Source organism: Scylla paramamosain, chromosome 18 (assembly GCF_035594125.1).
Source record: "Scylla paramamosain isolate STU-SP2022 chromosome 18, ASM3559412v1, whole genome shotgun sequence".
Lineage (NCBI taxonomy): Eukaryota > Metazoa > Arthropoda > Malacostraca > Decapoda > Portunidae > Scylla > Scylla paramamosain.
In genome coordinates, this window is record NC_087168.1 from 1,718,649 (window position 1) to 1,745,109 (window position 26,461).

General features: G+C 39.0%; 3 protein-coding genes across 3 annotated transcripts in view; 2 read left to right on the forward strand and 1 right to left on the reverse strand.

Annotated features, from left to right (window-relative positions):
• The first annotated feature begins 2,133 nt into the window (after nucleotides 1-2,133).
• On the forward strand, nucleotides 2,134-7,840 carry LOC135108982 (sodium- and chloride-dependent betaine transporter-like). The gene is made up of 3 exons (XM_064019912.1): nucleotides 2,134-2,657; nucleotides 6,266-6,400; nucleotides 7,436-7,840. The coding sequence occupies exons 1-3, from the start codon at nucleotides 2,456-2,458 to the stop codon at nucleotides 7,588-7,590; spliced, it is 492 nt and encodes a 163-aa protein (XP_063875982.1). The 5' UTR covers nucleotides 2,134-2,455; the 3' UTR covers nucleotides 7,591-7,840.
• A 341-nt stretch (nucleotides 7,841-8,181) lies between these two features.
• LOC135108981 (sodium- and chloride-dependent glycine transporter 2-like) lies at nucleotides 8,182-26,460 on the forward strand. Its single transcript, XM_064019911.1, has 6 exons — nucleotides 8,182-8,463; nucleotides 10,645-10,828; nucleotides 19,177-19,414; nucleotides 19,536-19,764; nucleotides 22,084-22,196; nucleotides 25,298-26,460. The coding sequence occupies exons 1-6, from the start codon at nucleotides 8,319-8,321 to the stop codon at nucleotides 25,469-25,471; spliced, it is 1,083 nt and encodes a 360-aa protein (XP_063875981.1). The 5' UTR covers nucleotides 8,182-8,318; the 3' UTR covers nucleotides 25,472-26,460.
• The window catches only part of LOC135108980 (sodium- and chloride-dependent glycine transporter 2-like), an 89,292-nt gene continuing 86,845 nt past the window's right edge, over nucleotides 24,015-26,461 (reverse strand). Inside the window, exon 12 of the mRNA XM_064019908.1 lies at nucleotides 24,015-24,271. Coding sequence (XP_063875978.1) covers nucleotides 24,257-24,271 — 15 coding nt within the window. The 3' untranslated portion in view covers nucleotides 24,015-24,256. The remainder of the gene's footprint in view (nucleotides 24,272-26,461) is intronic.

A 26,461-nucleotide genomic window follows, 5' to 3' on the forward strand; every position in this document is an offset into this window, starting at 1 on the left:
TCTCTCCTCTCACGAAATTCCCTTGGTTGGCGTACACGAACTTATTGCTCGGCCATGTTGGCTTATGGGCGATTCCTAATCCTCATGGCACCTCGGACCTAGTCATAGCGGCGCAGCGAACTTATGAAAATTCCTTACGGTTTATGACAGATTTAGACCGTTTATGAAATATTTATGAAAAATATCCACCATTTTGAAGGCTTATGACATATTCATAGCCTTATGATTTTTTTTATAAGTACAGCCCTAGACACTTACAGCTATCAAGCTGAGATCGCTATTCGGTTTAACCCACCGACCGGGAAGGGAATGTAACAATCGCCAAACAAACTCTTACTTGCTGAGAAAGAATCGCAAACCACATGCTACGGGGCACAGCCAAGACAAAGAACACATACCTATGAGGTTTATAATATTATGTGAGCTACCTCCCACCAGAGGCAAGCCACCCACGCCCACAGATTATTATATCCTCCCATTGGAAAGTGGTATATGTACAGTCTCCCAGAGGACGAGCAAGTACCACCTGTACACGATAAAGCTTTGGGGAGAGAGGAGATAACCGGAACTAACAGAGTATCTCGATATCATCTAGCTCCAAAGCTCCCGACAGTGAGCTTAGAACACCAGTTGCATTTAATTGCACAAAAACACTAAAGATACGTGAGCACCACAGCCAGCAGATAAAAGGGAAGCCAGCCAACCGCTCCCATACACGCTACAACAATAGTTTTCAAACTACTTAGTATGACGGTACACCAAGAAACAACTAATATTTTTGCGGCACACCTGCCCTTTTATATATATATATATATATATATATATATATATATATATATATATATATATATATATATATATATATATATATATATATATATATATATATATATATATATATAATTAGTCACCCTTGATAAATATAAATTACAATTTACAATAGTTTCATTATATTATGTATACAAATCAAAATCCCACCCAAATTTTCGTGGCACACCAAGGAGGTAATGGCGGCACACTAGTGTGCCGCGGCACACACTTTGAGAATCACTGCGCTAGAATGTTCAGCAAGCGGTGCAAGAAGTTATCTCTTCGAATTACAGAGACACGACAATCACAGGCAGGCTCCTGGAGACCTATACAAACAAGGGCTTACTGCCTTGAATACTCAAGTAATATCCATTATAGAGGGTTCTCTAATCACCCTCCTGGGTCTCCTTGCCTTTCTCTGCCTCTCTCGTGGGCATCTTTCTCCTGGCCTTGCCCAACATTGAATAATCTGGGGGACAATGAGGGACGCGCACTTGTCCGCGCTCTCAAGCAGCGGTGGACAAGTCACATGACAAAGGGAGAGGGGGTGGAACGAAGGAGGGACGGGGGAAGGGTGTGAAAGCCAGCCGGCTACGCACTTGCTAGCCTCACACAAGCTCACTCTAAAAAGTAAATAGTCTTGCAAAGATTATTGTGAACTTATTACAGGGGCTCGATGGAATTTAATCACTGTACAAGAGAAACCATCTTTTCTACTATATTATGTATTAAACTCAACTTGAGGAAAGTTGGCGAAAATTTAAGGGGAATGAAAGTGGGTGATTAGTATAAAATCTTACACAGAATGGAGTAGGGGCGGGCTGAGTTTCTTTTGTGGGAGTCTATCTCACTCCAATTTACGCACTTGGGAAAAGCACTGTGAAGCACTCTCTCTCTCGCACAGTGAGACAGGCAATACTCCCACAGAAGTCTGAGTCGTAGGGAAAGATGTGGTTCTGCTGATGCAGGTGCGGCCTTGATTCTGATTCTTTGTACAATGAGTGCAAGTCTGCATATGGAAATAAATAAATAAACAGATAAATAAAATAGCAATGTGGTCAAGCCCACAAACTATCTATCTTCTCACTTTCTTTCACCCCTTCTCTTCCCACCCACTTTTTCTTTAGCTAGCTTCCTTCTTCTCTTCACCTACCTTTTAATATATATATATATATATATATATATATATATATATATATATATATATATATATATATATATATATATATATATATATATATATATATATATATATATATATAGGGGCGGCCGTAAATTATTGTACTTCAGGCACCCTCTGTCTTTTTTGTTCTCTTCCTCCTTCTCTGTTTCTTTCTTCTTGTTCCCGTTAATACGCCACTCATTCCCTCCCTCTCTCTATTTTCTTTCTTGTTTTCGTTAATGCGCCACTCATAACAGTTTTCATGTTTTTTTACGCTCTCCTGTTTCCAGCGTCTCTAGATGTGGCGTAGACTTCACGTATTTTCCTGCAAGCGATAATTTTTCATTGTTCAGTGCGGAGGTCTCTTTAGTGAACACGTTTTGCTCACCATCTGAATAAACAATATATTAACATTGAGATGGTATAATTTCATGTAAAGAGTGAATAAACGATGTCCATTACTTTTATGAGAAATGTAGAGGAATGGAGAAAAACAGACAGATGGACAAGATAACGATCCCTTCTTTCTCAGAAGAAAAGAAAATAATGATGAAACAGGACAAGGATGAAGAGGAGAGAGGCATGTGGATGAACCAACGCGAGTTTTTCCTCTCCTGCCTTGGATACGCCGTCGGCTTCGGCAACGTGTGGAGGTTCCCCTACCTGGCCTACAAGAATGGTGGAGGTGAGGAAGCTGTAATTTGGCAGTTGTATCTTTCAATTTACCAAAATTTTATCTGTTTTGGGATGTCTGTCTGGTTTTCGTACCATTATCGATTTTTATTTGTTCTCTCAGTATCGTATAGTAGGTTTGTTAATGCTGTTTGTACTATTGCATTTAAGTGTAGTGTTACTAGAATAAAGTTTAAAGACTACTGTTTATTGACATTTGCAACTCATCTTGCTTTTGTACTGTCCAGCCTACAGAGGTATCTCACAAACAGTACCGCAGCCAAACAGAATCTTGTACTCTTCTTGCGACATACGGCACGCAACCAAAAATATCTTAATTTCGCTTCTTCACCTTTCCTACCTACTAAGCTTGGTCTTGTGTTGTCCAGTATAGATTCTCTTTATAATTTTGTCCTAAAGCATACCTTCTGTCTTCATTTCTCTTTCATCAACTAGAAATATCACGATCGAACCAGTTCATCTTCTCGTGACTTCTGATATGTGCTATCTCTAACAATCTTTTTCATCTCCCCTCTGTTTTCCCCTGTCACCTCTCTATCTCTAAAAATGAGCTCTTGTCTTAGAACTTTGATGACGACTCCACACTGAATGGTTCTAAGCTCATTCCTTTCTTTACTCATCCCTTTTGATTATATACATACCACAGAATTCTTGGTTATGATATTTTCCATGCCTCTGTGACCTTGATCCTTTGAAGTCTTTCACGACTCTGATGCGGTCCCCCCTATCGATCTCCAAAATTGTACTTCCGGATATGTTCCTTGACTTTTCCATCTCACTCTGGCGGAGATTTGCCTAGATTAAGCCTGTATCTAGGAAAGGTGACCTTTCTACTCTCAAACCACCAGCTTAGTTATGGCGGAGATTTGCCTAGATTAAGCCTGTATCTAGGAAAGGTGACCTCTCTACTCTCAAACCACCAGCTTAGTTATCTTTTTTTTTTTTTAAGTTTTCGAGCGTACTCTTAAAAATTCTGAAGCATCTGTCTGTTCACAATTTATATTTTTTTTCTGATCTTCATTCAGTAAGGATAAAGTAAATGACGACCCACTAGCGATCTAGCTTTTCTTATTGAATCTTGTCAATCCTTTCTCAGGGATTTATGTGAATCTTTTGATACTGCCTTAGACATACCAAAAAACTTGTAAGTGTCTAGCATAAATCTTAAATCTCGAATTTTTCCACATCAGTTCAAATCCATTCCTCTGCACGCTTATTTAAGTTTCATTTTTGGCCATTCTGTTGCTGTAGTAGTAGAGAAGTCAATGAATCAACCCACGCTATTTCTATTATTCATCAGTTATCTTTTCAGTTCAACTTCTAGTCCTATCGGTTCTTATGCTGATTTTTTTTTTTTTTTATGATGGAGGGACACCGGCCAAGGGCAACAAAAATAAAAGAAATAAATAAATAAAATAAATAAAAAAGTCCACTGAGATGCCGGTCCCCGAACAGGGTCCGAAGCGGTAGTCAAAAATTGAAGGATAACTGTCTTGAAACATCCCTCTTGAAGAAATTCAAGTCATAGAAAGATGGAAATACAGAAGCAGGCAGGGAGTTACAGTTTACCAGAGAAAGGGATGAATGATTGAGAATACTGGTTAACTCTTGCATTACAAAGGTGGACAGAATAGGGGTGAGAGAAAGAAGAAAGTCTTGTGCAGCGAGGCCGCGGGAGGAGAGGAGGCATGCAGTTAGCAAGATCAGAATGGTAGTTAGCATGAAAATAGCGGTAGAAGATTATCGGCGATGAGAAAGAGGCTGAAGACAGTCAGTTTAGATTATAAGAGAAGGACATGCCGAGGATGTTCAGTGCAGAAGGCCACCTCTCTGTCATGTATAGCCTAACCAAGGTTTGAAAGGTTTAGGTCGAGAAAAGGGTGAGGAATGTACGCCTCCACGCCAGACACTATCACCTCTGTTATGGGCTCGACACACAGAGATGGGTCTTTATGTGCCGAGCACACAGAGATCTGCCATTCCAAATCATTCCAAGGAAAATCAGCAAAATGTCTGCTCAGGTTCCTTCAACTAGCAGAGGCAAAACGCCAGAGGCACCTCCACTTAGGGGGCTCGTGAGGAAGGATTAGAGCGATAGGACAAGATACATATATGAGAATGTGATCGGAGGAGCCCAACAGAGAAGAGAGGGTAACAGAGTAAGCAGGATTAGAGGTTAGGAGAAAGTCAATAATATTGGGTGTATCTCCAAGACGGTCAGAGATACGAGTAAGGTGTTCCACCAATTGCTCTAGGTCGTGGAGGATAGCAAAGCTGAAGGCTAGTTCACCAGGATGGTCAGTGAAGGGAGAGAAAAGCCGAAGCTGGTGGTGAACATTGAAGTCTCTAAGAATGGAGATATCTGCAAAAGGGAAGAGAGCCACAATGTGCTCCACTTTGGAAGTTAAGTAGTCAAAGAATTTCTTATAGTCAGAGGAGTTAGGTGAGAGGTATATAGCACAGATAAATTTAGTTTCAGAATGACTCTGTAGTCGTAGCCAGATGGTGGAAAACTCAGAAGATTCAAGAGCGTGGGCACGAGAGCAGGTTAAGTCTTTGCTCACATAAACGCAGCATCCAGCTTTGGATTGAAAATGAGGATGGAGAAAGTAGGAGAGAACAGAAAAGGGGCTACTGTCAGTTGCCTCAGACATCTGTGTTTCAGTGAGGAAAAGATGAGGTTTCGTAGAGGAGAGGTGGTGTTCTACAGATTGAAAAATTAGATCTAAAACCGTGAATGTTGCAGAAGTTAATGAAGAAAAAGTTGAGGGTGATGTCAAGACACTTAGGGTCGATACCAGAAAAGCAGTCCGACCTGGGGACATTTGTGGTCCTCTCCCCAGATGGGAACTCCGAGATTGGTGTAGGAGTCGCCATGATGATGATCATGTAGATGATACCTCACCTGCATTTTTAACGTCATTTGCTAGACACCAAATCCAGAACAGTTAACGCAGAGATGTCACACAAAACGCCCACCTTCCAAGGTGGGCGTTTTGTGAATGGGACAGGACAAATCGTATGTTGTCCATTGCCCCAAACAAAAGTTCTTTATATGCACTCGACATAACCCTCCAGAAAACTCTCGTTTTTAGTGACACTCAGCCCTCTTCATAATACACACTGAAAATAATTAAGACTGTCTTTTACTAAATGTCTCAACTAGAAATTTCACACCTCTTATCTTCTTAAAACAGCTATTATGAAGTTTGACTTTCTGTGCCGCCTCTACCAATGGTTTTCTTCTCTTTTGATCGGTCTTGCAGAAATTACACGACACTGCTGAACAGATGGAGCCCATCGCACTAATAGTTGAACAGTATCCTTAAATATCCTTCTCTAAATTCTTGAATGCCTTAACTGTTTCTCCTTCTTCCTTCTTAAGAGAATATTATCAAGACATTGATGGAACTAAACTGGCCAATGTTTTAGAAACTTTTCTGATTTATGAGTGTTTAATATTTGTTTTCTTTTTGTACACTCCTGCCAGTTTCTTATATTCGTAAAAAAATTACACAATGGTTTCATGTACTATTAGGATGTTAGCATTATCTAGCGGGCGTGGCTGTGCTGCTAACAGTTTTTTTTTTTTTTTTTCAGCGGCGTTTCTCATCCCTTACGTCATCATGCTGCTGTGCACTGGGTTACCACTCTTCTTTATGGAGCTGGTGCTGGGACAGTACACGAGTTTAGGACCCAACATAATCTTCCCAAAGATGGCACCAATCTTTGCAGGTGAGTGACCAGTCTATCCACAAGTATTGACAAGTCATAAGTTTCCTGCGTGAACTGCATAATAGGTATGTTCCCAGTTGGGTAATGATGTGTTGTAGCAAGCGTAATAATGTCACAAGGACCGATATACTTGATGGGCACAAAAAATAACCATCTACTAGCGAACAAAGGCAACATTTACCTATGTTATTTTTATGACCCGTCGACTACATTTAATAAGTAAATTATATATATATATATATATATATATATATATATATATATATATATATATATATATATATATATATATATATATATATATATATATATATATATATATATATATATATATATATATATATATATATATATATATATATATATATATATATATATATATATATATCGCCGTCTAAGTATTGCAAGTGAATTTTGTTGCTGTTGGTTCAAACACTTCAAATACAATATTTCTGCATTATTATAAATATAACTATGAAAATGTCGTCCAAATTATACGGATAGTTATTTCATTAGTACATTTATGATATAACTGGATCTGTAATTTCTTGCAAATCATGCTTGAACTGATCCATTATCATGAATTTAGTTATGTCACTGATATAATGAAAAAGTGCAAACTAAATTAGTAATAAACTTATTACTGTTGTCATGGTTAATCAACGTTAAAATATAAATACCACCTTCTATTTCCTGTTGACAGTCATTAAAATTTCTCACAATTCACGTGAATTTGTGTGATTGGAGAAGTCTGGGACTCTTAGAAATAAAAAAAAAAAAAAAAAATGGCACATGCGGCGAAACAAGCCCAGATTAACACTCACGTCAGAATATCAACAATGACGAATGTAACTCGTTGGTATCAAGTCCCTTTGTGCTATGTGCACATACTCGTATATATATACCAACTAGTTGATAGTCTAACACTTTCTAATTCATAAAACACTGCTGATTGTCTAGACAAATACCGAGAAACCTAGTATAGATAGGTTGTTATTATTATCATTATTTTTCGTTGTTATTCTCATTTGATAGGGCTTGGCTGGGGAATGATAATGGTGTCTGCACTCGTCAGCATCTACTACAACGTCATCTTGGCCTGGGCATTCTTCTATACCTTCGCCTCCTTCACCAGCGAGTTGCCGTGGACCGACTGCGACAACGACTTTAATACTCCAGGTTTAATCTAATACCTACAATAGAAATTCGTAACCATATCGATTGGAAAGAAAAATAATTTAGTTTCAGTGTGACGTGTGTTTGAAATGCATTAGTTTCATATGCGTCTATTGGGAAAATGCTTGGCACCGATTAAACAAGTGAACCATTTCATTGATATCAATAATTATTCATAGATTATGGGGTTTAACTTCAATTTTAAGACACTTTCGATGCCATTATCGATAGTAATTGATTATGACACTAACTACATCAGCCACTTCTCTTTTAAATTTGTTATTTATTTATTATTAACAAAAACAAATTTTTTACTATTTTCAACGTCCATATTTTTGCACTGACAAAGTTCTTCCTTTCTAGAGTGTTACCTACTGCAGGAGGATAAAGTGTGCAAGAATATGTCTATGTTTTGCTACAATCAAACGTGCCTTGAACCAGATGCATATTGTGGCTCGGTGAACCTTGTGTCTCTCAATGCTTCACATTGTTATGATCCAAACGAAAACGACAGTTTAGTGGTCGCTGATGGAGCTGTGCACCGAATAACCCCGAGTGAAGACTACTACAGGTAAACAAGACAAATTCAAGGCTGTTGACGCGGCAGTCACAAAGGATTCAAGACTGTTGACAATATACGGAATCCGTTACCGAATTCCATGACAGATTGTAAAGGATGCGGTTTCTTTCCTAGGAACCGTGTGGTGGGTGTGACAGGCAAGACGTGGGAAGATATGGGGGGATGCAGTGGGAGCTGGTGGGGTGTCTGGCGCTGGCTTGGCTCATAGTCTTTGCCTGCATGGTCAAGGGCGTCAAGACTTCCGGCAAGGTGGTTTACTTCACCGCCCTGTTTCCCTACGTCGTCCTCATCATTCTCTTCGGCAAGGGTCAGCAGACGAAACCTTTAAATACAACACAATTATTGTGTTATATTATGTAGCAGCAGAAGATAGATTGTACGTGTAAAAAGCTCTAAATTATTATTCATTTGCATTTTTTCATCAAAGTATTACAGCATCCGATCCATTTCATACAAGCGTTTTCATTTAACGGAAATTCAAATAAAAAAAAATCAATGCAATTTAATGAAACCGTTCTCTGAGTACAGCGAAAGTAAATAACGCCAAAGACATAGTCAATCTGAAACACTGCAATAGAAACTCCATTATAATGTATTCATGGAAAATATCAAGGAACACTCTATTCATTAATTCAATGATCTATTTATCATTATTTCTGCGCATGTCAGCTGAGAATAGCACGTGATTCGCTCCCATTTATTTTCTTTTTATCTGTTTATTTATCAATTTCGTTCTACTTTATTATTTATTCATTAATTTTATTCTATTTATTATTGTGTGTGCTATATTAAGAATGCAAGAATGAAGGCATGGTTTGCTAAGAAATATTCACTTAAACATTGTACCAGCCTCTTAAAGCCTCACTAAAAGCCTATTTCACAGTCACTTCTTCTTGTTGTGATCGTTACCAATGAGTGGTGATGTCTGCCACCAACAGCAAATCTGATTTCACAGACGTTTTTCGCGGCGTTGTTTGTTTTTATCCTTACCAGAAATTGAAACCTTTGGTAACGCTGGCTTGGGAACTGCTGGGCCTCCCCAATGGAGCTTACTGATGCATTTATTTCTTGTAAATATCACAAGTTCTTATTTTCTTGTACTTGTTTCATTTCCTAAATGTATGTTAAAAAATATTTAATAATATTTTGTAAGCTATTATAGTAATATGATAAAAATTTAAAAAATTCACTTCACCAGATAATGAAAACTTCACTACCTGTCACCCTTATTTCATCTACTGTGCCTCCTTCGTTAAAAACTGTAATCATCCTCACACACGCATAGGTTGTGTAGAATTTGTAAGAGAAATACTAAGTAATATTGAAATAACATTACCATTCCCATCATAGGGCTAGGCTTGCTTCCGTTAGGCTAGGTTTAGGTTAATTCAGTTCATTAATTTAATTGCCAATCTTTTCAATGGTCAGATCATGATTTAAAAAAAAAAAAAAAAAAAAGCACTTTTTTTTTTTTTTTTTTTTTTTTTTTTTGCTGAGAAATAAATAATTACTCTTCAGATTATTAGGCAAGGGCTGTTTCCATAAAACCCGAAATATTTCAGTCTAATAATATATGTGTACAGCATTGAGGAACAGAGAAATATATCATTTATTATGTGCCTGGTTGACATACACAGGGTTTGGTGAATGTTAGAGAGATATTCAAAGAAAAGAATTTAAATCAAAATGTAACTATATTTACAGTAGATGATAAGGCGTGTTGAAGGCATCAGTGATGTATTTCAGTTTTCCATGCCTTTCACTCTTTTAGTGCTGGCGTGGCCAGTTCTTTTGTCATGAATTGACTCATTTTGTCTAATAAGGGGGCTCCGGCATACCAACATTGCCGAAACAGAGGTATTCGTTTTGTTAAAATCGTTACTAAGTTGGGAATCACCGTAACTACGATAGCAACGACTGTAAAATCAGATCGAGGTGTTAGTAATGCATTTAACCAGGTTGGTAAGGCTCTTGGCTCGGAACGTTACCAAGCGACTGTGAAATCAGCCCTTAGTTTTGTCAGTGCCAGGGTGGCGTTCGTTCCTTTCGTTCGTTGTATATTCTGCTCATACTCTTTGAATACGTAGACTCTGTCCACCCCACATAATCAAACAATACGTTATTCCATACCAATATCAAATACCAATGTGAGAACGTAATATAAACCTGTTCTATACGTCACTACTTACACGATGCAACTTACACGATGCAGTGTAAGTAGTACAGGCTTACATGGATTACGTCTTGAAGCCGCTTGTAATATGTACGTGTACAGTATATTTCATCTCTACAAACCGGTGTCTGGATTAATGTGGGAATCAGTTAATTAGTCAATGATTCGGATAAGGAATACGTGATTACTAAGTGGATTTACTCCTCGACTTTTTTTTTTCTTTTTTTTTTTTTTTTTTTTTTTTTTTTTTTAAGATGTGTTATGGCAACTGAACACCTTTGACTATTAACTGCTTGAATCTCATTGTGCCAACAGGTATCACACTTGAGGGAGCCAGCCTGGGAATAGATTACTATTTTCTGAAGCCTGACTGGTCACGCCTCGCGGACACAGAGGTGTGGAGTGATGCTGCGATTCAAATTTTCTATTCACTTGGGTCTTCCTATGGCGGTCTCATCACTCTGGCTTCGTACAACAAATTTAAAAACAACTGTATGAGGTGAGATTTTACAGGTAATCGCAATTTACCATGTAAATCACAAAGTCATCGTTACTATCATCAGCGTTACATCTCGCAACTCTGGCTCAGGGCTTCCAGGCGGATTTGCCGTTTTATTTGTCTAATCAAAACATGACATTTCTTCAGCCTACGTTACATGCCTCTTCAGTGATAGTTTAATAGAAGCTATAGCATAGAAGAAAGTAATTCCAAACTCTACGCTCAAGCTTGGGACTCGAATAGGGGGTTCCCTCCCGGTTATGGGAGGAGCCTGCTATCCCACCTGCCCTTTCACCTCCCACGCCCCACCCTTTTTTTTTTTTTCACTCTTTTTAAGAGAAAATGACCAAGAAGGAAAAAAAAAAAAGTATTTCACTGTTCCCTAAGAGTCAAGGCCCCAAAGGAATTCGCCTATTCAGTTTCGTATGTGGCTTGATACTTTTCTTTTGAAACAGTTTAGCTCAGACGAAGGAGGAAAACAAAAACAAAACTGAAAAAAAAAAAAAAAACAGGAATAGTGAGTGAAAAAAAAAATATTAAGGTATACATTATGAGTGTGAGGATAAATATCGTACTATTTTAAAATAAATAAATAAAAATAAATAAATAAAAATGAATAAATAAATATATAAATAAATAAAATTATCATATTTTGAACAGAAAAATACAACTTGTTCCGAAAAAAAAAAAAAAACTTGTCACGACATATCTATCAAATAATCACATATTTTCTAAATAAAGGTAGAAAATATCCTGCCTTGAATGACAGATTAAAGGTAGTCAAAATGTGAGTTCATGAGACAAAACGCTTCAGACTCACCATTCTACTAGCGCTGTATGAGTTGATTTATATTGAAGCTATATTCCATAATAGGATGAATAAGGTCCCTACGTAGAGTTAGCAACTGGAAGAGAACAATTGACAGAGAGGACACAGAGCACATAGAATTCCTGTAAGTTACTTTGCCAAGAAATCCTGTAAGTTGTTTTGTCAAGAAATAAGAAGTTAAATTTCCAGTTGACATTTTTAGAATGGAGAACATAACTATATTTATGTAGTGTAGAAGAGGGGGATAGTTGAATGTCATTAAAAAGACAATGCGTGTTTTTGAAGTTTTATCGAATGATTAGAGCCTATTCCTTCTTTCGTTTAATCATTAGATGAAGAAATTGAATTTTGAAGGAATTGAGCAAAATTTCCCCGTTACATTCGGAATTACAAAAAGGTCGCAAGTTAAGACTGTGTTCTGCGGTCTCTCTACATGAACTGTTTCATTCGTATTGTTTAAGAAGTCTGATATGATGCAGAGAAGTGCACATGTAGCGGGACCTGGGCAATCATCAAGTTTCAGACTAAACTTAGGGTGAATTTCCTTAATGCCTTATTTCCCAAGTACTTCAAAACTGAAAGAATATATCAATTTTAGTAAATAATCTGAAATAAATAAATACACACATGAATCACACTAGATACACAATATTCAATCATTTATCTACAGACATATATTCACAAAACAACTAATATCTAGATATAGTCGCAAAACCTTATGGTTCCATTTAAAGATTGATCCCAGTAAGAAAAATTTCCCGCGACGCCTTGCTATGCGTCCCTTTGCTGTCTGCCAGTGTTGTGTTCCTAGATGACAGCCTCACCGCTTGCAGTTTACGCTTTGTCGCCTTAGTAACTGGTATGATACACTGCTCGAAACACAAAACTAGTATGATACACTGCTCGATGCACCACCCTCTAAACGTAACACTAGTATGATACAATGCCCGACACAGCAGGGTTGAGTCATCAGATTAGGCATCATTATATTTCGATTTTAATTAACAATATTACAACGAAGGTAAACTCAGCCTCCCTTTAGAAATATTTGTATTTCTTCAGTTAGCTCAACAATTACACAAGTTAGGCGAAATCCGTTTCTTTGTCGCCTGTTGCATAACCATGACTTTACCCAGCCTAACACTTTCAAATCTATCCCATGCGTCCTTACCTTTCTCAAGAACCTGTGATGGGGTACCTTGTCGAACGCCTTACTAAAATCCAGGTATATGATGTCATAACTATCCCCATCATCCGCCGCCTCGTAAACTTTACCATAAAAAAAAAACTTACGTTCGTAAGGCACGACTTTCTCGTTGTGAAGCCATGCTATGACCGAGTTATTGTTCTCATTGTTAGGCTAGCTCCTCTAATAACAATCTTTCCTTACCTTTTCCTTCTTCCTTTGCCTCCGAACCACCAAAGCGCAGGAGTTTCTGGTACTACTTGTCTGTCAAGGTGGAGGACCTGACTGTATTGTTCTGACTTACTTTTGAATGACTATTGCACCTAACAAAAGTGGAGGCATACATTCCACATTTTTTCCTCAAAATATAAACTCGTAAATTTTGGTTTAACTCAGGTTGCTCTCGTGCTGACCAGGATGAAGAGAACAGACCTTACTTCTTTCCACTTCCTGAAGGAAATTATGCCACATCTGTTCTCCAACTTGCAAAAACTTCCGTCATTAAGAAATGTTGAGATATAGCCAGTCCTCGCGATTTTTTTTTATATCTACCCAAATATATCTGTAAGAATTTTCATCCTTTCTCACGATATTTCATCCAGATGTTTCCACTGCCAGCTCCCCTATCTTTTAAGAACCTTTCTCTCAGGCCTTTTCTAAAAAAAAAAAAAAAAAAAAAAAACTGCACAAAATGTATCAGAATTTGTTCCTTTTTTTCACTTTCCAGTTTTGACAATGTTATAGAAAGTCTTATGTGCCTTCTCTGGTCCAAAATCCTCGGAAGGCTTATGGTCCTGATGGATTTCCTCCTATTGGTCGCCCTAATTGTGCTTATGTGTTCACTCCTTGCCTGATCAAGCGTTTTCATCTCCGTCTACCAGTATCTTTTCCTTCTTGCTAGAAGTTTGCCAACATTCAACCTATTTCCAAGGATAGCGAATGGTCAAGTACTTCAAACTACTAACTGATGACATGTCTTTTTAACATTCTTCACCCAATCCTCAACAGGGAGGTTCCGAGGCATATACCCGTATCTGCTCACAACTTATTTTCCAATCGTCAGTATGGATTTCATAAAGGATGATCCACTGAACATCTAGAGTTTTGCTGCCACATGGGGAAATGCATCGCACAGCTCTTCCGAACAAGGAGGAGTTAAACGTTTTTCGTTTCATCGATTCCTCCTTGTTAACAGACATAATTCTCTCGAAACATTATTCACCGGCACCGCCAGAATGTTTCATCTCTTCTACCTTTATGCATGTCTCCTCAATCCTCAAGCAAAAGACTTTCTAATTACGTTCATCCATATTCTGACCATCTTACTAATGTAAGAAATCTTCACTTTTCATCCTTTTTATTAGTGAATTTAGATTCTTTCCCTGTTTTTTGTATTTCTTCATACAGAAGACATGATCTGTTTTAAGAAAGCAGTATCAGGACACCTCATAAACTAAATTAGCCATCTCTTATAATTCTTTTCTCCTAAATTTTTTTGGTAGTTGCATTGTTTATCCCTTGACTTGTCTCGCGGGAAAAAAAAAGAGCCAAACTTACTATCGTCTACTTATATCAACAACAATGGTAATGATGCAGTGACGGCACCTACCACTATTACAACTAATTTTGTTACTACTAATTATATTAATGATATGCATGATAGTTATAAGAACCATTAAAATAACGATGATAACTATGATTATTTGTATCATCATCATCATCAGATTTATAACTGTCTACGTCAGCTTTCCTACCCTTGTTTTAGGTTTACGCATACCTGCCTTCATTTACTTACGCTCTCCGTGTGGCTGGTGAGCGAGCTGCTCACACTTGACCCAAGGCTAGAGACGGACTACACCGCCAAGAGAACAGATATTGAATAGCCGGACCTCTCATGAGTATTACAGCAAACTAATGCATGGTCGTAAGGAGGAGGAGGCAGTAGACACCTGCCGAAACGATAATTACTCCCAATGAGGTCTAAAGTACTGGATCAGGGGTGCTGTGAACTTCTCATTAAGCCAGCTGTGACCTCACGGAACGTTTCCCTTTGTGTCTTATAACACAAGGGGACAGTCACAGCCTGCCCTTTATAGAAAACTCTTTTCCTTCGCTCAAAACTACATGCACCTAATTACAGACACACACACCCTTCATTCAAAATTCTAAATTCAATATGGCGCCTCCTACACCAGCCTCGGAGTCCCCGTCTGGGGAGAAGACCATAAATGTCCCCAGGTCGGACTGTTCTTCTGATATCGACTCTAAGTGTTTTGACACCCCTCCTCAACTTTTTCTTCATTAACTTCTGCAACATTCGCGGCCTTAAATTAGATTTTCAATCTATAGAACACCACCTCTTTTCTACCAAACCTCATCTTCTTTTCCTCAGTCAAAACATAGGTGTCTGAGGCAATTGACAGTAGCCCCTTTTCTGTTCCCTCCTACTTTTTCTATCCTCATTTTCAGTCCAAAGCTGGATGTTGCGTCTATGTTCGCAATGATTTAACCTGCTGTCGTGCCCACGCTCCTGGATCTTCGGAATTTTCCACCATCTAGTTACGACTCGAGTCACTCTAAAGCTAAATTTATCTGTGCTGTATACCTCTCATCCTAACTCCTTTGCATTCTCACTCGCTTCCCTTTAGCGGAGATCTCCATTCTTAGAGACTTCAATGTTTTGGCTTTCCTCTCCCTTCACTGACCATCCTGGTGAACTAGTCTTTAACTTTGCTATCCTCCACGACCTAGACCAACTGGTGCAACACCCTACACGTATTCCTGACTGTCTTGGAGATACGCCCGACATTCTTGACCTTTTCCTCACTTCTAATCTTCTGTTTATGTTCCGTCGGGCTCTTCCGTTCACAGTCTCAAATCTGTATCTTGTCCTATCGTTCCAATCCCTCCTCAGGATCCCAAAAAGCGGAGGTGCCTCTGGCATTTTGCCTCTGCTAATTGGGGGAACCTCAGGAGGTATTAAACCTGTTTTCCATGGAATGACTACTGTTTCCGTGTCAGAGACCTGTCTCTGTGTGCTGAGTGCATAGCAGAGGTGATATTGTCTGTCATTGAGATGTACACTCCTTACTCTTTCTCTCGACCTAAACCTTCCAAACCTTGGTTTAACACAGCCTTTTTCGTGCTATACATGATAGAGAAGTATCCCACAAATGATACTTGAGCTTTCCATCATCTGAATCCTATGTGCTTTTTCTTAGTGGCCAAAATCATGCCAAGTCTGTTCTCCAGCTAGCAAAAAACTTCTTCATTGACAGAAAATGTCACAATCTTTAAAGATCTAACTCCCCTCATGACTTCTGGCACCTAGCTAAAAAACAGCTCCAATAACTTTGCTTCTTCATCTTTTCCTCCTTTACTTCAATATGATGGCACCACTGCTATCTCATCTATCTCTAAAGCTGAACTCTTCCCTCAAACCTTTGCTAAAAACTCTACCTTGGATGATTTAGGGTTTGTTCCTCCCTCTCCTCCACCCTCTTACTACTTCATGCTACCTATTAAAATTCTTCACAATGATCTTTTCCATGCCCTCGCTAGCCTAAATCCTCGGAAGGCTTATGGACCTGATGGGGTCTCTCCTATTGTTCTCCGAAACTGCGCCTTGCACTTTGCCTAAATAGTCAATCTCTTTCAACTCTGTCTGTCAACATCTACCTTTCCTTCTTGCTGGAAGTTTGCCTACATTCAGCCTGTTGTCCTGTCCACATTTATGCTGATGATATCACCTTGTACTTTTCCACGCTGTTCATAGACGTCCAAGCCTTCAAGAAGTAAACAGCTCATGCAGGGAAGCCACAAAACGCCTGACTTCTAGTCTCTCTAAAATTTCCAATCGGGTCATAGCAAATTTAGTACGTTCATTGCCTCAAAAACTTAATTCCTCCATCTATCAACTCGACACAACTTTCCAGATAACTATCACCTCTTCTTCAATGACTCCTAACTGTTCCCCTTTTCTACACTGAACGTCATGTGTTTATCCTTTATTTATAACCTAAACTGGAAATTTCACATCTCATCTTTAGCTAAAACAGCTTTTATGAAGTTAGGTGTTCTGATTCCTCTCCTCTTGTTTGTTTCACCCTCCCAGCTGCTAACTCTGCACAGGGGCCTTATCCGTTTATGTATGGAGTATGCTTCACATGTTGCACAGGGGAGGGAGGTTTCACTCGTACCGCTATTTTAGACAGTGAAATAAAAAGTTTTTCGTCTTATCAACTCTTCTCCTCTAACTGATCGTCTTCAGCCTCTTTCTCATCTCCGCAGTGTTGCATCTCTTGTTATTTTCTACCGCTATTTTCACGCTAACTGCTTTTCTGATCTTGTTATATGTATGCCTCCGCTTCTCCCGCGGCCTCGCTGCACAAGACTATTCTTTCTCTCATCCCTATTCTGTCCACCTTTCTAATGCAAGAGATAACCAGCATTCTCAATCATTCATCCTTTTCTCCGGTAAACTCTTTAACTCCCTGCCTGCTTCTGTATTTCCTCCTTCCTATGACATGGACTATTTCAAGAGGGAAGTATTAAGACATTTATCATGTTTCTTGACCATTCTATCTGACATCTTTAAAAGGAACTGGCAATAAGTGAGCCTTTTATTTTTTTTGTTCAGAATTTTTGTTGCCAGTGGCCAGTGGCCCTCTTACATACAAAAAAAAAAAAAAAAAATCAGTATGTATTTACCTCGCTCGAGCAAAACAAGAGATTGGATGAAATTGTACCCATAAATACTTGAGAGGGCGAGGTGGGAAGCCAGCGAGACGAGCGGCGGAAAACCCGGAGGGTGATGGAGGCGCAGCTGCGAAGATGAAATGCTGATAAGGATTATGGAGAAAGTATAAACGGCTGGTATGTGTGAAGAGATTAGCACCGATAACCACAAGCTTTGAACGTCACCGCCCGTGCACAGTGTGACGTCAGTCTCGGCCGCCCACTTCACTGATGCTTCTTGTGTATTGCTTTGTTGCATATTTAGGTTTACATAATTTTTTACAGTTTGGGCACGTAACGAACAACGCCAGATATCTCTGTCAGTGGAGTCAGTGTCTTGAATACGAAACGAACAACGACAGACGCACTGGTCTAGATCAGTGGGGTCAGTATCCCCTCACTTTAAATCAAAATAATTAATTAATACATTAATATACCAACCCTCTCATTTTTAGGACTTTTTATGGCTCTTCCCATTTCCGACGGCTCTTCCCATTTCCTTTTTATATATACACTTTTGTGTCTTTTTTTTTTTATTTTGACCACACCATAATTGTTTTATATTAATATTTTAACCTACAATCTTTGTTGCTTCTAAAGTCTTGTAGCGGTGTCATATGGCAGCGATGTTGCGGCGCCACAGTAAATCAATCAATCAATCAATTGAACAGTTTGGTGTGTTCATTCAATATTCAATCCTTTATTTTGTTGGAATTGTTGGACTTATCACTGAGGAATCTAGTAGAGAGGAAGAGACCAACTATTGGTTGTAGCTGCTCTGAGGAATATAGGAAAAATAGAGATAATGAACGTCTTCGAAGTAAAGGGCAGACCTTTTAGCCATGCTCACGACCGTAAAAAAAAATATAAGCATTCGCAGTAGCCTGTGACAAAAGTGAATTTACTCAATGGTATTAAGTATTACTAGTAAAGTGTTGATAAAATGGTTTGTGTACACTCGTACAGAAAGCTGTACACAACCGACACAACCGACGATGATATTCGGAAAACAGTGAGGGGCCTTCGGAGGTGGCAGGCCTGCTAGTCCAGCACCACATAGAGCGTCAGACAGTTCATGTAATGATCGCATTTTTTTTCATACATGTATAGCATTTAATTCATAGCTGTGAATAACCACCATAGGGCAACTAAAGGAATCCTACATTCTTTATTAACAAACACATCTCCGCGCACAAGTACCAACCCTTCCAAGACATCCTGCATCATTACTTTCTGTATCCATCGGTCATCTGAATAAAGAGTTTTCTGAACGAATGTACCTGTTCGTCTTAGACTATTTATTTGCTTGTTCGTCTCCTACCGTATTTTATGCCTTTTAATGTTTTTTTTTTCTTCATGTAAGAGGGACTATGGTACTATAAGGCACCAAAAAGGTAGTACCAAAAACAAAAAAAGAAAGCCTCACTCAGGTAACAGTCTCTTAAGAGAACAGTCAAATGGACTATCCAAAGTCTTGACACCTTCCTCTTGAAGAAGTTCAAGTCATAAGAAGGGGAATACAGAAACAGGCAGGGAGTTCTAGAGTTTACCACTAGCATCCTGCTTCTGCCCCACCCAGCAAGCTTCCATCCTCAGAGACGCCATCGTGATCGCCTTCGCCAACTGCTCAACGTCGGTGTTCGCGGGTTTCGTCATCTTCAGCATTCTGGGTTTCCTGGCCCATGAACTGGGCGTAGGCGTGGAGGAAGTGGCGTCGTCAGGGTCTGGCCTGGCCTTTGTAGTGTACCCGGCCGCCGTGACGCTCATGCCTTTAGCGCCCCTCTGGTCCCTGCTCTTCTTCGCCATGCTCATCACCCTCGGTCTCGACTCCCAGGTGAGCAAGCTTTGTGGCAGTTAGTTACACATAAAGCACACTCACCCACCCACCCACACAGACACACACACATACGCACACACACACACACACAGTAACACTTTCTCCTTTTCCCTCACAGTTCACGATGGTAGAGGCAGTGACCACGGCTATTTTAGACCAATTCCTGTCCCTTCGGTCACGGAAGCCACTGGTAGTGGGCGTGACGTGTCTACTGCTTTTCATCATGGGCCTCACCATGTGTCTCGAGGGCGGCGTGTACATGTTTGAACTCTTCTTCTTCTTCTCTTCCGGCCTTTCCGTCATCATACTGGCGATAACTGAGATTGTGGGAGTCCACTATGTTTATGGTGCGTGTGTGTGTGTGTGTGTGTGTGTGTGTGTGTGTGTGTGTGTGTGTGCGCGCGTAGTTATTTGACGAATATGTTTTTACTTGCATCTGTGGATATTTGTCTGGCAGGCCTATGATCTCAACAGCGATTGCCTTTGGTGCGTGAGGCCGAGGTGGCGAGTTTTCCATGTTAGCTACAGATCGTTTTCCCTGTTTTCTGTGGCATTCTCTTGATTTCTTTATGCTTGATACTCTTGCTTGATTTTCTTAAAAATGTGGCTCTTCGGAATTAATATGAAACCAAGAAGTATAATTTTATGATTGGGGATCAGACCGAAGTAGTTGTACTTTACTGGGTTCATTTGAAATTAATACATTCAAATACCAACATTCTTGATTTGTAGCACTTTACTTCACGCTCATTTATCCCATTTTCTTGCTGATTAATCCCATTTTCTTTTAAACCTTATCATTTTTTATTGACTTTTACTATGTTACCACCAATCACAATTTTGTTATTACTTTCACCACGTTAACCTACCATTTCAATTACTTTGAGCATATTGTAGCGGCGCCCATTCTCTTTTTTTTTTTAATCAATCATGTAGCGGCGCCTTCTCTTTTTTTTTTTTTAAATCAGTCATTTAGCGGTGCCTTCTCTTTTTTTAATCAATCATGTAGCGGTGCCTTCTCTTTTTTAAATCAGTCATGTAGCGGCGCCTTCCCTTTTTTAAATCAGTCATGTAGCGGCACCTTCTCTTTTTTAAATCAGTCATGTAGCGGTGCCTTCTCTTTTTTAAATCAGTCATGTAGCGGCGCCTTCTCTTTTTTCAAATCAGTCATTTAGCGGCGCCTTCTCTTTTTTAAATCAATCAGTCAATCAATCAATCAAACCCAAAGTAGTTATGCTGGTGCCACTTTGGGTATTGACGGCTTTTAAAAAACTTGAGTATCATTTTTTGCTGTCAGAAGATTTCTACCTCAGTTTTAGAGTTAAAAGTCTTCATGTACACTGACGACCATGCTCTAAGGGAACAGCACACTCGTCGCGCTAATGAGAAACTTTGTTAATTTGATGGAGTGTCCAGTCCTTGTAAGAAACGGATACTTATTTGTAAGGCAGTGGCCACATCGTATGAGGAAGGGAACACGTGCGGCAGTGCTAATGATGTTTGCATTACGACTCTTGTCAGTAGATGTTAGGCCTCAACCTTCCGTTTATTTATTGATTGATTTATTCACTTATATCAATTTCATTATTATTCATTTATTTGTTTGTTTGTTTGTTTTCTATTTGTCTATTTATTTTATCTATTTTATTTTTGCTCATTTTTCATTTATTTTATTTTTTTTTTATTGTATTTATTTTTATTTTATTTATTTTATTTATTTTATTTGATCTTTTTATTTTATTTATATTCTTTTTTAAATTTATTTATCTATTTATTTTATTTATTTATTTTTTTTTTTTCTGCCACGGGGAGATAGAACGAAGTCAATGATCACGAATATGATACGTTATCTTCATGACTGTGCGGGTAATTTACACACACACACACACACACACACACACACACACACACACACACACACACAAATACATGCAATGCTCTTCAAATGGCATAAAAATGATAACTGCTGGTTTTCCGTACACAGAGCAAAAACGACTATAACTGCTTATCTAAGTGATCTTTCTTATGCGGCCGAGGGCACTAATATAAAACTTGATTGTTCAGCATATTATTTGCGAGGAGTGACGTTGGTGCCTTTGAAGGGAAAAATTTGCGCGAGCATCCCATAACCAGTATTATTTTTGTTAATGCTGACAGGGATTTAGCCAAAAAGTCGACGAAACCACCAGATCCCTAATGGTAACGAACATGCACATCTATACAATCTTACTAACTGCTATCTTGTGCGATGGAATATATAAGCACTCATTATTATAATTATATGAAATAACCTAACCTTAAACCTAATAATATTGACTGTGGGCTATGAATGTCTGGAGGGGGAGAGAGAGAGAGAGAGAGAGAGAGAGAGAGAGATTAAAGGTGAGGTTAGAATTTTCTGCCAGAATTTGAAAACTCGCGAGTTTCCATTATTAATATATTTGATAGTTGTACGTAAGAAGTCATAAGACCTAACCTGTGGAGGTTTTAATGAGTAATAAGAGTAATGATAACATTCAAGGCTCTAGTGTGCCAGTAAACTACTCACGTAAATTAGTTTCACAAACATAAATCTTAAAATTTGGATAGAACCTCTCTTTGCTCACGATGTGAAATAAATAACGTTTACTGACTTCAGCCGTAAAACAGGATTTTTTTTTTTTCAGGGTTTAAAAAGTTTTTCCGACACATTACGGAAGACATGGGCATCGTTGTCCCCAGACCACTTCACGCCTACTGGCTCCTCACGTGGTGTGCGGTGACCCCACTGGCGCTCCTGGTAAGAACACTTGAAAGGTTGTACTGTTTTACACGCACACATAGATGCAATATAATTTCCACGCAGTCTGCAGGAAATTGAGTCATCTATCCAACTTATGGTGTATTTGGAGCATTACATAGTAACGGGATTCATATATTGTACTATGTAAGGCAGTACCAAGTAATTCACGTGGGCAAAAAATATATGAATCATTCTGGAAATTTTAGAATTGTAAGAAAAAATTCGTTGTAAGACTATAAATAACAATTAACTTAAAATTAATTTCGAATGTAATCTTAATTTTTTTTAATACTAACCTTAAACTCTTGTCAGCTAACATCCCTATAAAAACCAGTTGCCAGAGCTACGCTCTTTGCCTCCACTTGCGAAATTTCCTTCCAAAATTAATATTCTTTACAATGTAAATTAGTAACAGTAACATAATATCCTGTCTCTCTAAAGTATTTTTTTTTTTAATCTATCCTCAATAGGAAGATTCTTAAACATCTACCACTTCATAACCTTATCTGATCACTGGTATGGGTTCCGTCGAGGACGCTCTACTAGTGATCTGGCTTTCCTTACAGAGTCTTGGTCATCGTCTTTTAGGGTTCTTGGTGAAACTTTTGCTGTTGCCCTTGACGTATCAAAAAAGCATGTGATAGACTTTGGCGTAAGGCTTTAATTTCTAAACTACCCTCTTACGGCTTCTATCCTGCTCTCTTGTGGTTGCCTTTGACATATCAAAAGATTGTGATATAGTCGGCACAAAGCTTTGATTTCCAAACTACCCTCCTACGGCTTCTATCCTGCTCTGATTTCATCTCAAGTTTCCTTTCTGTCCGTTCTACTGCTGCTGTGGTAGACGGTCACCGTTCTTCTTCTAAATCTATTAACGGTGGTGTTCCTCAGGGCTCTTTCCTGTTACCCACTCTTTTCCTATTATTCATCAATGATCTTCTAAACCAAACTTTATGTCCTATCTCCTCCTACGCTGATGTTACCACCCTGCACTTTCCCACGTCTTTTCGTAGATGTCCAACCCTTCAGGAAGTAAACAGTCCACGCAGGGAGGCCATGGAACGCGTGACTCCTGATCTTTCTAAAATTTCTGATTGGGTCAGAAACTTAGTATATTTCAATGCCTTAAAAATTCGATTCCTCCATCTATCAACTTAACACAACCTTCCAAATAACTATCCCCTCTTCTTCAATGACACTCAACTGTCGCCCTTCTTCTTCATTGAACATCGTCGGTCTGTCCTTTACTTATAATCTAAACTGGAAAATTTACATTTCATCTCTAGCTAAAACAGCTAAGAAGTTAGGCATTCTGAGTCGTCTCCGCCAGTTTTTCTCACCCCCCTCCCCAAGCTGTTCTCTGTACAAAGGCCTTATCCTTCCAAGGATGGATTATGCTGCACATGTTAGGAGGTTCCATTCATACCGCTCTTTTAGACAGGGTGGAGTCAAAGGCTTTTCGCGTCTCTCCTCTAACTGACTGTCTTCATCTTCTATTCTCATTTTCATGCTAACTGCTTTTCTGATCTTGCTAACTGCATACCTCCCCTCCTCCCGCGGCCAAGCTGCACAAGATCTTTCTCTCACGCATATTCTGTCCACATCTTTGATGTAAGAGTTAACAAGTATTCTCAATCATTCATCCCTTTCTCTGGTAAACTCTAAATTCCCTTCCTGATTTTATATTTCCTCCTTCCTTGTTCAAGAGGGAGGTTTCAGGGCACTTATCCTTTAATTTTTATCGACCGCTTTTGACTGTTGGGGGACCGGCACCTCAGTGGTATATCGTCAGTCCGGGTTCATTGAGACAGAATGTTGCGATACTGGTTTATTCATATGGATTCCAACCTGTTGAAATAGTCATCCATTGAACATCCACCCCAATAGTCACATAATAGATATATAAATCATTACCACAATATACAAATATGAAATATGTGAATTGAAAGTAACCCCACAAGAAACAATCACTATACTCGTACATTAGCAGGTATACATTTATAACACTGCCAGTCCCTGATAAACTCTTGCATTGTTGCATTCAAGCAAGTAGTCAATCAACACCAACGGATCTGTAAACAACGAACAAGCTAAGTAACCACAAGACAATGACTCCCGAAAAGTAACTACACAAGCTTAAATATAAATCAAAATAACCTTAATTAAAGTAATCCTAAAGTAGCCTGCACCGTACACTAAAGTAACCTGCACCGTACACTAAAGTAGCCTGCACCGTACACTAAAGTAACCTGCACCGTACACTAAAGTAGCCTGCACCGTACACTAAAGTAACCTGCACCGTACACTAAAGTAACCTGCACCGTACACTAAAGTAACCTGCACCGCACACTAAAGTAACCTGCACCGTACACTAAAGTAACCTGCACCGTACACTAAAGTAACCTGCACCGTACACTAAAGTAGCCTGCACCGTACACTAAAGTAGCCTGCACCGTACACTAAAGTAGCCTGCACCGTACACTAAAGTAGACATCCAGGAAAACGGTAGCAGGCGCAGCACACTGGTATGTGTACAACCTGGCCGTGACTCACCCAACACAATGAATGTGAATCTGTACTTCACAAACACTGCGTGACAACCGACATGTTAAAACAAAAATACATATATATCCTTCCTTACCTTCATGGTCACAAACAGCAATTGTAAGCCAGACAGCAGCACCAATTCACATAATCTGTCCACACCAACACTTCCGCGCTGGTAGGCGACTTGTACCGGTACTGGTGCTAGCTGAACTGTCCGGAGTTTAATACCTACGCGTACGAAAAGCTTCACTATATTCATAAGACGCCAAATCATGTCTCTACTGAAACATTCATATTATTAACAATAAGTAGAGACACCGAGCAAGAACGAACACAGCGATAATCATAATGCCTGTCCTCGGCTTACAGTTGACATACGGAAACAACAAAATCTCAGTTACACAACACTTAGTTAATAACAAATAACACTCGTGTTACAGGTGGGCCTTTTTTTTATTATCATTATAATTTTGTTGCCCTTGGCCGGTGCCTCTCCTACATAAAAAATAAATAATTAAATAAATAAATACTGTTCCATTGTTTCATTTCAGGGCATTCTGGTGTTCTCAGTGATTTACTCCGTCCCAGCTTACTGGGGTGAATATGTCTTCCCGCTCGGAATACAAGTGCTCGGGTGGCTCCTTCTCTTCTCCTCGTTTCGTTTTCTCCTCGTAGACGTTTACGTCTACTTTCAAGATATACATACAAATTTAGGGCTTTCCTAACACACACATGTAGGAGTATTGTCAGGAATATTAAAATAAGGCAAGGTGTCACGACACTTGGGTAGAGAAATCCTGGTTTCAGATATGCTGGTAAAGATGTCTCTAGAGCCTCTGAAAACTCTCTTGTGTTTGAGAAGGAAAGAGTGGATAACGAGTTAGTTATAAAAGAAATCCTTGACTTTGTCAAATTCTTCAGGAAAGTGACAGGGAATACCTTATAAGAAAGTGCTGTCATGAAAGCTAAGTGAAACCGAGAAGGGTAAGTGGTTAGTTTACTAGAACGTACATGACAAGCATCTTGTACCGTATAATGTCCTATAACCTCCTCATAGGTGGTCCCTTCTGGGCAAGTCACTGAGACATAAAAGGTTTCTGTGAAATAAAAGCAATGATATCCATGAAAGTTACAATGGAAAATAGGTTTTGAAACCACATGCTTGTATGGACAGAGTGATAGAGCTGTAGACGCCTCTGAACGTGTCAAGGCAACTTCACAAATTCCATTTACTACAGATAAGAAGGCAAACTGGATACTAGAACAATGGTACAAATGTAAGTATAAATGTAAGTATTTACAACGTTTTAATTCAGTTAAATCTCCAATTGTATATAATGAAAAATGTCCAGTGTCATCACCGAATTATTAATGAAGAATGAAGAGGGTTTAATCTCATAGGCCTCAAAATTATCCAGAGATTTAAAAGGTATGTTTACAATTATTGCATCTGTGGTCAAGATAGCTTCTAGCAATGGGTAGTAATATTAGATCATGTGCGTTGCATACAATGGTGTCAATTTGTATGTTGACTGACCAATTTCTAGTGTGTGAAGCAAACCCTCTACAGGAAATAGGGAAGTTGTTACCCTGCCATTGACAGTACAGAGGAGAATGACTAAAAGAATACAGGGGATGAGGAGTATTCCTTACGAGGCGAGACTGAAGCTGTTAAATTTACATTTTTTAGAGAGACGTAGGTTAAGAGGGAACCT